The sequence below is a fragment of the Martes martes genome, assembly GCF_963455335.1.
Source record: "Martes martes genome assembly, chromosome: 14".
Classification (NCBI taxonomy): domain Eukaryota; kingdom Metazoa; phylum Chordata; class Mammalia; order Carnivora; family Mustelidae; genus Martes; species Martes martes.
Genome location: NC_137902.1, coordinates 11,276,653 through 11,292,347, shown reverse-complemented (window position 1 = coordinate 11,292,347; position 15,695 = coordinate 11,276,653). Strand labels below are relative to the sequence as shown.

The window sequence follows — 15,695 nt, the reverse complement described above, 5'->3', positions numbered from 1 at the left end:
TCCATGAGAAATTGGCTGAGCACTGGTCAAATGTAAACATTTGGCTTATGAGTGCCTGGGGCCTTTAACCACCTCCGGAGCTACAGAGCTAAGAATGAGCAGCCTCCTGGCAGGCAGAATATGTATTTTGTTAAAAGTCCCTCCTTTGGGTGCTCGCTTCGGCAGCACATATACTAAAAAAAAAAAAAAAAAAAGTCCCTCCTTTGGGAGATTTCTCATATACAAACAAGACTGAAGAAAGTTCTCATAGACAAAACAGCATACAAAACTGTGGACAAGTAGACAGGAAATAATGTTAAAAGTCAAATTTCACCAGAGGACACTAGAGTCCAATCAGAACCCCAAAATCTCAGAGACAAATAATAAACTTGATACTGAAGGCCAAATCAATAATCAGAGTTGAGTCATTTACCATCATTATTTGCGGAGTTTAACTATGTGGACACGTTTCCTCACATTCATTGATTTCAGGGCTGGAAGAGCCCTTGGTAATCATCTCTTTAAATAAATAAACAGACTAAAAAAAGATTTCTGGCTTGACTGGTATCACACAGAGCTGGATACTACAACCTACCTCCCTAGTGAATATGCTTAAATGAGTATAAGGACACCATACATGGAAAAGAAGATAGGGTCATCCCTGTTTAAAAAGCAGAACAGCATCACATGGACTTTCAGGTACAACCTGGGTGACATCATTTAAGGGCAGGAGGTCCTCGAATTTGGAAGCTGGAAGAGAGTGATGGAGGCTAGCCGGTAGCCACAGGCCAGAGATGGGGAGGCCAGCCATGGAATGGGGACGCTGCAGGGTCTGCGGTTCAAGAATTCTGTAGCAGGAGCAAGGCAGGGCAGGTGTGGCAGGAGACGGGGGACCTGATATCTGCTAAGGACAGAGTATTTCCTCTTTTCATTCATTCTGCTCAGCCAGGCATGCATTTAGAGAGAGAGGGGAGAAAGTCGGGTTCTAGGAGCAACTTTTCTTCAGGTTTTCTCTCTCCTAAAGATTCTGCTTGTTAACTGGATTTATAGAGGTGACCGACCCCATAGAATGGTATTAGTTAATGATTGCTGTTTTCTGCTAAGCTGCTATCAGGTTTTTTCCAATTAATTTCATTTTAAAAAGTGTTGCTTAACTCTGGCTGCACGTTAGAATCCTCTCGGTAGCTTAGGAAAAAATGCTGATGCCAGAGCCTAACTCAGTTTGATTCTGATTTCATTGGTCTGAGGTCCTAGCATTGGTGTGGTTGGAAAAACTCCCCAGGTAATTCTAATAGGTAGCTAGGGTTGGAATCATTGATTCAAAACACCAGGAAAAGTTTCAATCAACCAGCCAGTTGTTTTCAAACAATTACAATAGCATTGTTTTCTTCACATCTGACAATGCGATTAATTTTAAAAATAACAGAATAATTTGTAGAACATACAGTCATCACAGGACTTTTTCATTACCTATTTATTTTTGCTAAGGAAAGTTAACATATGGTTGAATTCAATAGTAAATCTGAAACTTACAGTTTTACTGAATCTTGTCTCCATTATCTTATGTGTCCAACTCACATCACAAAGCTTTGATATAGTATCACTCCTCTTGATTTTTATGTTTAAGATGTCTGGGCAGCCCAGGAGGCTTGGTACTTATCAGAGATTGCAGGACAATTTGTCATCATGGGTCTTTCTGTGCTATGGAAATTCAGCAGAGAAATCAGTGTGGGCTGCAATAATTAGTAATATGGAATTCCTTGCTGCTTTGGGGGCCCTCTCACTTTTATCTAAGCAGAAGGTTAAAATTGTTGCCTTCCTTTTCTTGTCTCCTACTTCATTTTTCCCCCCTTCCCTTCTAAAACATGACAGAATGCAGGACACAGAAGTAGCAAGACTCATTGATATATAAAACTGAGAGTGTAATTTAAAGACCATTTAGTTCAACCACTGAGTCCAGGAGAGCTCCCCCAGATCACACACTAGATCACACCTGGAGCTGGACCTGGAACCAGGGACCTGACTCCCAAGCCATATTCGGTTCAACATACCAGCTGGACTTCCAAAATAGCTCAAAGATTTTGGGGTGGGGGGAGGCTTGTCAGACTAGATCCCTTCCACTTCATTGAGGACTTATTTTTTTGACGTCTTCTCAGAGCCATCTTACTTAATTCGAGACACGATAGCTTCTGAATTTTGCTCCCTTCTTCCTCGCTAGTTAGAACCCGGTGCCAATACTTGTGTGTTTCTCACTGTTACATGCTCCTGGATGTGTATTTGTTGAATACCTGCTGTTGTCAAACGTCACAAGGTTCTAAGAGTAAATATCAACACAGAGGACAGCCCTGCTCTGAAGAGAGCCTGGCTGGGGCTAGACCCCAGGAACCAGCGTGCTGGGTTGCATTTCCCGGCTCTCCTGGTCTGGGTCTCTGAGGGCAACTCAGGCCCTGGGAGGAGGGGGTTTCAGGCTGGATGTAAGGAGTCGGCCGGGCTTTCCTCAGGGCTGGTGAAAGTAGTTAATAACCCGCTGGTATGGGAGAGAAGATCCCACGAGAGAGCTTCTGCTCCAGGAGTTACACGGCAGGAGGACGGCTGGCCCCTGACTCAGCCAAGCCGGCCCTCGCCTCTGGAGGGAAGGCGGGCCCGCCAGGGGCGGGGCCTAGGAAGAGCCGAAGGAGGGCTGGGGGAGGAGGAGAGCAGGGAGGAAGAGCCTGGGGGAGGAGCCAGGAGGAGAAACCCGGGAGAAGCTGGAGGGCGGCGGGAAACGGCGGAAAGGGGCACGGAAAGGAGAAAGAGGCGCGCGGAGGCGACAGGGAGGGGGAGGAGCCTGGTTGAAGCCGGGGCGGAGCCACGGAAGGGGGTGGGGCCGGGAGCCGTGCCAGGGGCGGAGCCGTGCCAGGGGCGGAGCTGGGGGAGAGGCCTCTAAGGCCGCCGCCACTGCCGCCTCCACCGCCGCCGGTGCGCGTTCTCCTCCCGCGGGCCTGGCCGCTGGGGCGCTCCCTCAGTCGCTGTTCCTCGAGGCGCGGGCTCCGGCGGCCCCGGCCGACTAGGACGCCCCGCGCGCCCCCCGCGGGCCGCCGCCGCCTCCGGGGCCGGGGCCGGGGGCCGCGGAGACAGGGGCGCGCCTGGCCGCCGCCGCCTCCTCCCTCGGAGCCCGGGGCCGGCATGGAGCTCTTCCAAGCCAAGGACCACTACATCCTGCAGCAGGGCGAGCGCGCGCTGTGGTGCAGCCGCCGCGACGGCGGCCTCCAGCTCCGACCCGGTGAGGCTGGCGGCGCGGGGTGGCCCTGGGCCAGGCCCGGCGCGGCGGAGCCGGGCGGGGCGGGGGGCGAGGAGGGGGCGCGGCCGCCCCCCGGCGCCGGCAGCCGGGCGGGCGGGCGTCGCCTGCGGCCCAGGCGCGCGGGGCGGGGTGGGGTGGGGCGGGCGCGAGCCGAGGCGCTCGAGCTGTCATTATTTCCTGACGGGAGGGAGCGCCTGTCTCGCCTCTGCCGCTCCGCGGGGGACAAAGGGCCGGCGACCCTCGTCCCTCCGAGCGCGCCTCTGCTGCCCGGGAGAGCGGACCGGAGCCGAGCCGGAAAGTTCGGGCGAGGGGCGCCTGGCCTTAAAGGCCTCTTCCACTCCGGAGCGGCTCTGGCACGTCCTTTGAGACAAGTTCTGGGTTCGAATCCTGGCCCGATCTTGGGCCAGAAACGATCGCGCCGGTTCAGTGGAACGTCCTGCGGGAGGGTCACTCCCTGTTGACATCTGTGTGTGTCTGGTCCCTTCTTGTTAGAGGTGTGACTTCGTTCTGGTTACCTCATAGGCACCCGATTTTAAAGCTCCTTATCTTTGATTTTAGTATTACAACTGAACTGCGTTGTGATGTTGAACTTTTAATACTTTCGTGTGACTCAGTATTGTCATACAGGATGTATCGTGGGGCCGTGTCTGGGTGTCGCGTAAGCTGGTAGGAGATGCCTAGGTCTACCCCGATTAGTCTGCCTTAGGAAAATTAGTTGGCAGCGGTGAGTCAGACAGCAGCCCCTGCCCTCAGAGAGCGGACAAGGGCCCAGGAGGCGGCTTCCTTTGCGGGGGGCGGGGGGGGGGCTCGGTAGCACTCCTCGTTTGAGGTTGCCTGTTCCTTTTCCTAATCACCTCAGAGAGCTTTCACTTTAGAAGTGCGAGAATAGAGTTCTAAAGAAATAGCCAGAACATTTAAAATTTATGTGTAATTCTTGTGTGTGATGTAGACAAGGATTACATGGTATGGATTGAAAAGTAGAGAAAGTCCAGATGAGCATTTCTTATCACAGCTGTTACCGTGTATAAGATGGTTTCCAGGGACCTTTTTCCTTAATGTATTATTCCCAGTCCCCACAACAGCCTTACAGAAGCAAGTGGTGGCATCCTCTTTTTCAGGTGAGAAGACAGGTGTGAAACTTGAGTAACTTGCCTGAGCTCATAGAGAGAGCCTCCAGAACACTTTCCGGCAGGTTCTCCGGTTTTCCTAAGAAGACCTAGTTGATTTGTGAGAGCGGTGAAGGAAAACTTGTTATTTTTCCCGAGGCTCTGGGTGTATTTTCTAGCTATTACATTTTATTTCCTCTATTCAGAATGGAAGAGAAATGATTACACCCAGAGAACATCCTGATGATCTTGGGACCAGAGTTGTTGTAGATAGGATAATTGTGACCAGTCTCCAGTCATTCTGTTCTCTGTTTTTCCTGATTTGACCATTTTCCTGGCACACCCCACCACCACCCTGCCTCCAGGTTGGGGTAAGGCTTCAAATGTTCCTTGAGGAAAGGTAGGTTGCAAAATTCTCCAGGCTGCCAATGAGCCAACTCTTTAGACTCTTAGGGCTTGACGATTACAGCTGTATGGAACTTGAGATCATCTCCAGTTCATTGAACAGAACACTTTTCTGTGCCTCATTTCCTCAACTATAAAATGAGGGTTGGGCTTTTGAGTCCTTGTACATCACAGAAATGTTTTTTAAAACAATACCAACAACAACAAAAAACCAATACCAGCTGGGGCGCCTGGGTGGCTCAGTGGGTTAAAGCCTCTGCCTTAAGCTCAGGTCATGATCCCAGGGTCCTGGGATCGAGCCCCACATCGGGCTCTCTGCTCAGTGGGGAGCCTGCTTCCCTTCCTCTCTCTGCCTGCCTCTCTGCCTACTTGTGATCTGTCTGTCAAATAAATAAATAAATAAATAAATAAAACAAAAACCAATCCCAACTTGTTCAGTGTTTGTTCAGTGTACATCTCGGAGGACCAGAATTAATGTATTTTGTAAAGGAAGAGGAGCTCTCTAGGTGGTCACCTGTGAATTTGGGCAGTTGATTAAGACATATATAAATAGGGAAGTCTTGGTTTTATTTCCATTTCTAGGGCCAATTTTCTTAGCCTCTAAGATGGACAGAGGTGAACCAAGCTAGTGGATTACATGCAATGAGGTAAGGTCACAGGAGTCCTCTGAATAGGAGGGGTTTTAAGTGAATTATTTGTCATTTTCTTTGGTTTTTGTTTGTTTCTTGTACCAGGAGGCTCTCCAGTCCTAATGGTTGCTTGGGGATAAATTACTCCCCTCAAGTGAAGTAAATCAACTCTTCTTGGATGCTGGCTAGCAGCTTTCAGTGGAAGGCTACTGAGACCCATACTTCTGAGCTAAAGAAGCTGAGATGAGTCACAGGATTAAGCCTTTAAGGAATATTCATAGGGTAATCTGGGCCTAGATTTTTGGAGTAAGCCATGTGATTTGTATTACTGTATATACATCTGAAGTCCATATCAAAAGGCAAATTAAAAATTTTTTCAGAATAAAATGTCTGTAGTCTTTGCAGTTAAGTTTATATCACTTCTGAGGATATAGGAGACCACAGAGAGAAGTAGAACAAAAATCTAGAGGAAGGAAGAGGCCATTATGTTTCTGAAGTAACAGTCTGTTTTGATCTTTAGGTGTTCAAGGGTAGTGAGTGAGTAAAGGATCCCATGCATTATACTTCACCAATAGTTTTTCCTATTGTGCTGTGCTCAAGATCCTTCCTAAAGAATGGCTGTTAATAATGGCATTTTAATTGGATGAGTGCTTTTCAGATCTCTTTCTATAGGATCATTTAATAATGTTTTCATTTTATTAGATCTTTTCCCTCTGCTTTCATGGACAGTTTTGCTGTTGTTTATAATGACAGCGTTTAAAATCTCATTGCTTCCTATTGGCTATTTAACTGAATAGATTACTGACCAAGTCCTTTTCTTTTCCAAAGGGCAGTATTATATAAAACCAAAAAAACCTGTGGGTGTAGTGGTTTTTGTTTGTGGCTATTGAACAACCTGAAACAGTACTTTTCTTTTTCCTAGAGACATCAGAAGAATCACTATTGATATTTAAAGTTAAAATGACCATTTCTGAGCCTGGAATGCTTTCAGCCCCTTTGCCTGCCTAATTTGTTAGGCACAGCTCAGATACTCTGCTCACCCTAGCCCACGTTCCTGGGGTAGAATTACTGGTCACTTTTATCATGTTTCCAGATACTTTTTATGCCTAGTGCACACTTCTCTTATAGCCCATAATGCATCATCATATGAAAATAGTTTGCTTGCTTCTTCCCTAGTGGACAACGCATTCCCCAAGGCAAGAACTGTACTTACTCATCTTGGTATCTGGACTTCAGAGTAATTAGGACGAGGAAGGTCTTTTTGGTTGAGCTGAGGTAAAGTGCAAGTTTTTTTCTCCGTAATATCATTGCCATAAAAATAGGATGTTGTGTTATGCTTAATATTAATTTTAGGCCCTGTTTTAGAATATCTTCTAATTGGGGCAGAAAATCTCTGTCCAGCTGGGTACGGAAGTAAATATGAGGAAATTGAATTTCCACTTGTGTTTTTATTCTATCTGATTTAGCATCACCTTTTTTTTTTTTTTTTAATCTTTGTGGTAGTATTCCTTATTTCCTTCTTTAACACTGTTTAAATTTTTTCAATTTTTTTCTTCTAGCTAAACACTTGAGTACTGTTATTTTTTTCCTGGTCTTTCCAGTTTCTTAAGGGTAGTGAGGAGTCTGCATTCATACCTAGCAACTGCTTTTTGGTGGATGCTTATGTCTTTTGCAGGGTAATGACTACCAGAGATTGTTTTCTTTTCTACTAGGAAAAATGATAAAGCTCTGTGTGAATATTCAGTAATCTCCTAAGAGTGGTGTTTTATTATCTGAGAATAAAGATTATAATTTAAAGACTTAAAAAGGACTATAATACAGTCTACTATTGGGGAAGGGTGAGATAGTCTTATCTCTTTAGTCTTAAAATTGCTTTCACTAAGTCCTTGTGGCTTTGTCTGATATGATGGTGTTATGTAATTTCCTGCTGAGTATTGCTTCGTTCTATTCTGAGACTGACCATAAAAAGATGGCAAAGCATCTGTCATATACATAACATTCATAAGCATGTAAACTATATTTATAGATATGATACTCTAAAGGATGAATACCAGAGAACATTTTTTTGGAGGGGATAGTAGCTCTCAGTAAGAATTCACAGAAACCTTAAAAAGCGTTCCTGTTCTTCTTCGAGATTTGTGTGTGTGTGTGTGTGAAAATTATTTTTAGTATGTCATATGAAGTTAACTTCTTTTGAATGAGAAATTACAGTTCTGGAATTAAAATCCACATGGAACTTTTATCTCTTTTGAAGAATCATATGAAACTAGATTCAGTTTATTTAGAGTTTTCAGTGTCATTTGGTATTTACTTTGGAAAAAAATGATTTTGAACTTTATCTTTTTTTTTTTTTTGAAGATTTTATTTATTTATTTGTCAGAGAGCAAGAGAGCGACTGAGTACAAGCAGGGAGAACAGCAGGCAGAGGGAGAAGCAGGCTCCCCACTGAGCTGGGAGCCTGATGTGGGACTTGATCCCAGAACCCTGGGATCATGACCTGAGCTGAAGGCAGACACTTAACCAACTGAGCCACCCACACATCCCTGAACTTCATCTTTTTAAAAAATCATGTTTTCTAAAAATTCACAAATTACCATGCCAAACATAATAGGGCATTTTAATTTATTTTTTAAGATTTTATTTACTTATTTTTTAAGATTTTATTTTCTTATTTGAGAGAGAGAGAAAGAGTGTGTGAGAGCATGAGCAGGGTGAGGGGCAGAGGGAGAAGCAGACTCCCTGCTGAGCAAGGATCCTGATCCCAGGACCCTGAGATGGAGACCTGAGCCCAGGTGCTGTAGGGCATTTTAATTTAAAAATTGATTATTTGGGCGCCTGGGTGGCTCTGTTGAGTGACTCATTCTTGATTTCAGCCTAGGTCATGATCTTGGGATTGTGGGATCAAGTCCTGCACTCAACTGAGGAGTCTGCTTGTCCCTTTCCCTCTGCTCTTCCCCCTGCTAGTGTGCATAGGTGTGTGCTTGCACTCACTCTCTCTCTGGAATAAATAAGTAAAATCTTTTTTAAAAAATTGAAAAAATTGTAAAAATCTTTTTAACCATTTGGTTGAATAACTAGGTTTTTCTCCTGGTGTCTTTGGTCTTTTAAATCGCTTAGCAGTTTTATACCCCAAACCACTTTTCTCCCATATTTTATATTAATATTTTATATTTCTAACAGGCTAGTAGTTTGATTGTACATTTATTTTTATGAACATTGATGCATGCAAAGTAGAAAAGACCCCTCTTTCTAAAGTAACCCCCCACTTCTTTAGCTTCAAAAAAATAGTCTAAAGTGACTGACATTTGCAATCAAGTAGTACAGATTTGGGGAAGTTTTTATGCATATTTTGTTATCTACTTTGTCAACCGAGTTTAATAGTAGTAATAGCAACAGCTTTTATGTATTGAGCATTTTTCTGAATCAGATACTGTTCTAAGCCCTTGATAGGTTCTATTTCATTTCATCCCCACAATAAACATCAGGAGGAGAGTTTTGTTATCCTCATTTTCTAAGTGAGGAAGCTGAGGCACAAAGAAGTAACGTGTCCAGATTCACAGAGTAAGAGGATGAGGCTTCTAATCCAGTACATGACTCCAAAGCCAAATTTTCCTCAATAATGACAAAAGCGTTTTACAAACCTTTCTACTTTCTTGACTACAGTTACAGGATTTATATTTTTATGGGTAATACCTGAAATATATCTTTAGCTATCATAATCATTATAGGGCAGCGTATGGAGAAAATAAGAAAGCCTTGGGGTGCCTGGGTGGCTCAGTGGGTTAAAGCCTCTGCCTTCGGCTTGGGTCATGATTCCAGGGTCCTGGGATCGAGCCCCACATCGGGCTCCCTGCTCAGCGGAGTGCCTGCTTCCTCCTCTCTCTCTCTCTCTCTCTCTGCGCCTGCCTCTCTGCCTACTTGTGATCTCTGTCAAATAAAAAAAAAAAAAAAGCCTCAAATGTCAAAGCATGCATATTGAGAAAGGATCTATATGGAATGAAAGGCTGATAATGGGACTGCTGGTTGGTTCTTCGACCCTACCCCTGCCCTGACCCCTGACCTACATAAATTAGTTTATGTAGTTAGAGAGAATGTTGTTATAGAATAGATTGCTAAGTGCTTTTTCCAAGTTATGGTCAGTTGACCAGGTTTCTCTTAAGTTTTCAGAACATCTGCAGTTTGGGAAGGGAGTAGATACAGGGTAGATCTTGGAGCAGAAACATGGATATGTACTGACTGGGAACTAGTTCAGCCAGTGATGAGCAACCCGAAGCCTTTCGCAGTCTGTCAAGAGTCCCAGATCCAATTTCCCAGGCATCCTTGCAGAGCACATAAAGCAGAGAGGGAATGGAAGAGAGAGGTCTTCAGGAAAACGACCTTTAAAGCGGGCTAGAACCTTTGTAGAATCACTGGTTCCTAGATGCTTATGTTCTCAGGCCTGAGCCAGCAGATGCCCGGACTTGCCAAAGGCTGGTGTCAGAGAAGAGGCAGTGTCGAGGCCTTGTAGGCTAGAGCATTTTGGTGCCAGAAACCAGGGAGCCCTGACAGCTTGGTATTTCAGAAATTTGGATGTGTTCATGCAGCTCCCGGATGCCCAGCAGCATGACTCCCCTTTGTCCTAACTGCCTACCTCAGCCCCAGTACAGAAAAGGGGTATAGATGTATCACCATTTCCCTAGCACCTGGCCCATAGCAGGTCTTCTGTAAAAATCATATTGAATGAATTGAAATGATTCTAGTCCCTGGTCAACCCTGCATATCTTCAGCAGCAAAGGGTCTGTTGGGAGGATTAAACCAAGAGTATAAGAACAGAAGACCAGAACACTGCCTCTCTTGCCAATCAAAAAACAAAACAGAACAAAACCCATTCTTGTTGTCATTTTACTTATAAAGGGGGGAAATCTAACTTTTAAGTCTGGGATTCAATAAATCTCTTCTTGTTTTGAATGAAAATAAATGGGATATAAAGACATTTTTATTTTTCTTGAACTGGCCCTTACGCAAAAAAAAAAAATCACTTGTTGCTGAATTTATAACAAAATTAGGTGACATATTTGCAGATAGATACTAGACTATTGGGAGATCAAACTATTTGTGCCGTTGGTTGGGTGGTTTGGTGTGGTTTCATGGGGATTTAAACATGTTAGATCTTTGTAAGCTATATTACTATCTTTGTATGAATAAACTGTAAACTGGTCTATTTCTGTTCAAATGTTTTAAAATATAACCTTTAAAAATTTAGTCTTGCAAACACAAGCCCTGAGAAGTAACAGCAATGTCCTAGAACCTCTAACAAATAATTACTTGTTAGCTATTCTAAGTTATAATCATTATGTATTAACTGACCATATTGAGCTGAGAAGAACTTGTGGAGTATATTTAACAAAACAGAAATAATACATGTTAAAAATTATCAGTAGCTGTTGATAATATGTTAAGTAGTATTTTAGAATTGATGATAAACACCGAACATTTAGCATTATAGTACTATCACAACACATACTGGTAGGATCTTAATTAAATCCTGTGCTCTGTTAGGATGACTCATTTTCCGGTTGCTGTGAGACCCTTACAGAAACTGCTCTCATTCACAAAAAAAGCATCCACTCCTGCCTGCTTTCTTTGATAAGGCTGGTTGAATGAAATACAGGTTGATTTTAGGTCTGTGTACTTGTTTTTTCTTTTAAGTTGATTCATTTTATTTCAGAATCATGCATTTCTATAACTTGATAGTGGGATATTTAAAAGTACATTTTCTTTATGAATCTTTTTTTTTTTTTTTTGAAACAACTTTTCACTTACACTGAACTTCAAATTTCACAGTTTCTGCAGTGGTCAATATATACAATTTGGAAAAGTCACAAGATCTGAAATATTAGGAAATTTTAAACCCTGCCTTAATGCTTTTAGTTTTAGTAGTTTGCAGTATAATATCACTAATGCTTCTGAATATCATTATGCATTGTTTTTACGCCAGGTGTATACATTCTTCTCCCTACTTCAGGCACATAGACCTCCCGCACCCTCAGGCTACAGAAGTTGTTGAGCAGAGTCATAGTTTGCTACTCTTCCTCCCGGGCTGCTGTGTTTCCTGACTCCAGGATTCATTTCTAGCAGCTATTTCATTTGTTCCCCTTTACCTCTTTCCAGTGCACATCTCCCTTGACTTATGATGGAGTTGCATCCTGATAACCCATTGTAAGTTGAAAATATCATTAAGTCAAAAGGGCATTGAATACACCTAACCTCCCACACATAGCTTAGCCTAGCCTGCCTTGAATGTGCTCAGAACACTTCAGTTAGCCTACAGTTGGGCAAAATCATCTAATGCAAAGCCTATTTTATTCAGGTGTTGACTGTCAACTGTAATTTATTGAATACTGCACTGAAAGTGAAAACAGAATGGTTGTATGGCTATAGAATGGGTGTTCAGTGTGTGGGCTGTTTACCCTTGGGATCACATGGCTGACTGGGAACTGCAGGTAGCCGGGGCTGCCCCGCATTGTGAGCATATGATATTGGCATAACACTAGCCCAGGAAAAAAATCAAAATTGAAAATTCAAAATACAGTTTCTACTGCATGAATATTGCTTCTGCACCATTGTAAAGTCAAAAAGTCAGAAGGTGGGGGACCATCTGAACTCCCTTTTCACAAAGAAGCCGCCTCGTTTCCTCCCTGTAATTTTGTGTTTTGTTTCTTTCTCCTTCCAAATTCTACTCAGTCTGAAATTCTGTGAAGTCATTTATTTATTCTTTAAACATTTATTGAGGACCTGTCTGCTGGGCGTTGTGCCAAAGAAAAAGGTGGCTAGAACACTGTACCTTGTAGCTGAGGCTGTGGTCCAGTGGGGGAGACCTACACAGGATTCTAGAGTGACAGATGCTGTGACAGAGCTTAAGGCCCAGTTCTGTTGGGAGGCTTGTGTTGGGTATTAAAATTTGAGGGTTTAGTGTTGTCTTTTTTTCAAGGTAGTGAAAATCTGTTTTTCTTCCTAATAAAGAAAATGGGAAGAAAGGTGCTCTTTTTTTTTTTTTTTTTTAAATTCTGTGAAGTTTATTCCAGCTCTAAATAATAGGATTGCTTCTGTCTGTAATAGTGGAAAGCCCTGGAAAAATAGCTGTATACACTGGTAGACTTTTAAGGACTTTTTTTCCTTGGCAGACATAACTCTTTGTATGCATAATGACTTCATCTTAATTGGGTACTCAAAGAAAGAAAAAAAGGGTTTATGAGAATAAGTAGTGCCTAATGGCCAGACTGAAATCTTAACAGGCTCTCCCCCTTACCTCCCACTCACAGGGCACTGTGTGATCTAGAAGCATCTTCATTTGAGGCCAATTAAAAGGGCAAATTCTAGATCTGAGATGGGTTTGAAGGCCGAACTTTTCGTTGGGGACATATGGTGGCAGAATAAACTATACAAGCCATCCTCAATGGAAGAGAGTAAGAGTTTTGAACAGAGTTTTGGAAAAGGCTAGGAAATCATTTGAATACCAGCTGGGAGAAACGTTGCATCTATTTAATTATTGAAGTGTTAATTTTATGCATCTTGGTTGAAAGCTCTAAAATGAGGAAAGGAAATACCAATTGTTAGCTCTGATTTAGCTTTCAGGATCCTATTTCTGAAAGAAACATCAAAGAACAGTTTTGGGGAACACAGAAGGTGTGGGGTATATCCCAACCCTTGGGTAATGCGTTAGGCGTTTATTATTTGAGGATTTTATCTAATACTTATTTGAACTGACTATATTGTCAGCTTCTTAAGGTAATGAGTTTGGAAAGTTGTAATTTAAGCTGTACTTGCCTTCATTTATTCTCAAGCCATGTCTTTTAAACATGTGTCTCCTATGCTCGTATTCTGAATGCCCTGTGAAGTCCATACCTTGCATAATTTTGTACATTTCCATTTTCAGCAGGTCCTCCCAGAACCTGATTACATCATCTGACCTTTCACAAAAGTCTTTTTTATTTTATTGTCCTCTGTTCTTTTTTGAGTTGCATTGGCCTTTTCTTGAGATGTGACAGTTGGGACTTTGCATGTCAGAGAATCATAACAATTTTTAGATTGGTTATTGTAGAGTTTAAAAAGCCATTTCTGATATCCTTCATGATCATAGTCAAAACTTTGTGGCTCTGTTACTGTACCATAATTAGATCCCCATCATAATAGAAAGTCTAGAAATTCTTAGGATCCCTTTCCTAAGTAGCGTCTCATCTTTTAAATATTCTTAAGGTTATTTTTTTGAAGTATTTCTTTATACTAGTTTAGATCAGCTTTTATGCCAACTATGTTATGAGATCTTCATGCAGTTCCTAGTACTTTATTTCATGGGAGTGTTTCCGGGTCCTACATGGCACAGGCATCATCTAGAATCAAACTGATAGGATAAAATTACTAATGCAGGTTCCACCCAATAACCCACAATCCCTTAGACCAGTAATTCTCAATCTGCTGGTACATTAGAATCACCTGGGGGAGATTAACAAAATACCTGTGCCAGGGCCCCACCCTAACCAGCTGGGTCAGACTCTCTGAAGGGGTGGGGCCCAGGCGTCCGCATTTTCTAAAGGTCCCAGATGATGATCCTGAGAAGCCAGGATCATCAGCAACCATTGAGTTGGAGTTCACCCCACGAAATCACCAGCTGCTGGAACTTCTAAACTGGATTAGCTCTTTAGCTTGCCGAATGTTGGAAAATAATTACCGTTAGAGAGTTCAAAAAAAAAAAAATATCAAACTTTCCAATGATAAGATGGCACCTGAGTCAAATTATTCCCTAACATGTTTTCCTTGCTTCATTAAATTTTGAGAACTGAAGCATGAGCTAAGATTGGGAACTTTCAGTTCCTCATGTTAGAACCCTTGTCCTCATCTGTTTGAATTTGGTGTTGGTAATTGTCTTTTCAGAGCAATAATACCCTTTGTCTTTAGCAGGAAATGAAACTTGGTCTGATTATTTATGTATACTCCAGCACCTTTTTTTTTTTTTCTTAAAGATACAAGTGAAACTGCCTATAAACTTCAGTAGATGTGTGAGACCCAGGCTTATCTTGGGCTGAGGGAGCGCCGGTCACTCTGGGCTCTTGGAATGAATGACTCATGGGCTCTGCAGGCACACCGTATTTAATCACTTGTTTTCTGTGTACCAGGAAGAGGAGGGCATGTGAAAATAGAAGCCATGTACTGCCCAATGGGTCTGAAATAAGCGTGGAAATGTTGACCTAATGGGTCAAACAATTGAGCTATGACAAAATACCCAAATGTCTTCAGGTATATGTTACTTTAATTATTTCACTCATTTAAATTTGGCATTATTTCTAAAGTGCTGTACTTTGGTATTTGTAAGCAACTCTACCAGATAAATTTGAAATTCCTAAATTTTAAGATCTATTTGCAAATTTCACATGTTTCTCTTTCAAATTCGTATGACACATGGGACTGTACTTTTTGAAGGAAAGATTAGGAAGCAATATGTTGGTCGGAGCACATCCATTACATGGCTGCTCTCTGTGGAAGGATGGTAGAAGCCCACTGGTCACGCTGTCTGCAATGCCATTGCCTTCTGCTTCCAGAGTAACCATTAACATTGGTGACAGGGTGTCTGTTACCAAGTGTAGTTGCCACATATGCTCAGACTAATAGCTGCGTGTGTCTTCTGTACCCACAGACTCTGCTAAGGCCACTTCTTATTTCCTTGGTGAAGAGTAACAGATTAAAAAGGTATATACATTTTGAGGCGAACTGTGTGTAAGGTGCTGTACCAGGCAGCAGAGTCCCAGCAGTTTAGACAACACCACTTCCTAGGCCTGCCAGTTCCATTGCCTGTTTAGGACTTCCTCTGTTGTCTTGTCTTGTCTTGTCTTTACATGGGCCAGGGAAGCTATGTGCCCCTGCTAACCCTTTTAAGATAATTTAAAGTGTCCTCGAATTTTCAGGTAAGTCTTCCATTGTGAGAAATTACAACTGCACTATTTATTATATTTATTGAAAGATAAGTGCTTTTAGTCTTAAAAGTGCCATATTGGAAAAGACTGGTCTTTTGGGGCTTCCTTTAAAAACAGTAAAAATGAGATGTTAGTCTTATTAAATGTCATTGAAGATAAGCAGTTGGTAGGAGAAAATCCATTTTCCATTTCAATCTTTCATGTTTACTTTTACTTAATTATTCATTCATTTAGTTCAATAACTATTAAATGAGTATCTTCTACCAGTGGCAAGTAAAACAGGCATAGAATTAAATAAACTGAAAAGTTGAGACTTAAGTCTCTCCTTTAAGTGGTTAATTGAAACTGT

The 15,695-nt window shown here is 42.4% G+C and overlaps 1 protein-coding gene across 3 annotated transcripts in view; it reads left to right on the top strand.

Annotated features, from left to right (window-relative positions):
* The first annotated feature begins 548 nt into the window (after nucleotides 1-548).
* Nucleotides 549-15,695, top strand: part of INPP5F (inositol polyphosphate-5-phosphatase F) — an 84,032-nt gene continuing 68,885 nt past the window's right edge. Inside the window, exon 1 of one of the 3 annotated variants that reach the window (XM_080823094.1) lies at nucleotides 549-678. Coding sequence is in view for 2 of the 3 variants with exons in the window: in XM_080823095.1 (XP_080679221.1) it covers nucleotides 3,145-3,241 (97 nt within the window). In the remaining variant the exon portion in view is untranslated. Of the gene's footprint in view, nucleotides 679-2,969; nucleotides 3,242-15,695 lie in introns of those variants that run through there. The other 2 variants (XM_080823095.1, XM_080823096.1) reach the window with 2 other exon arrangements.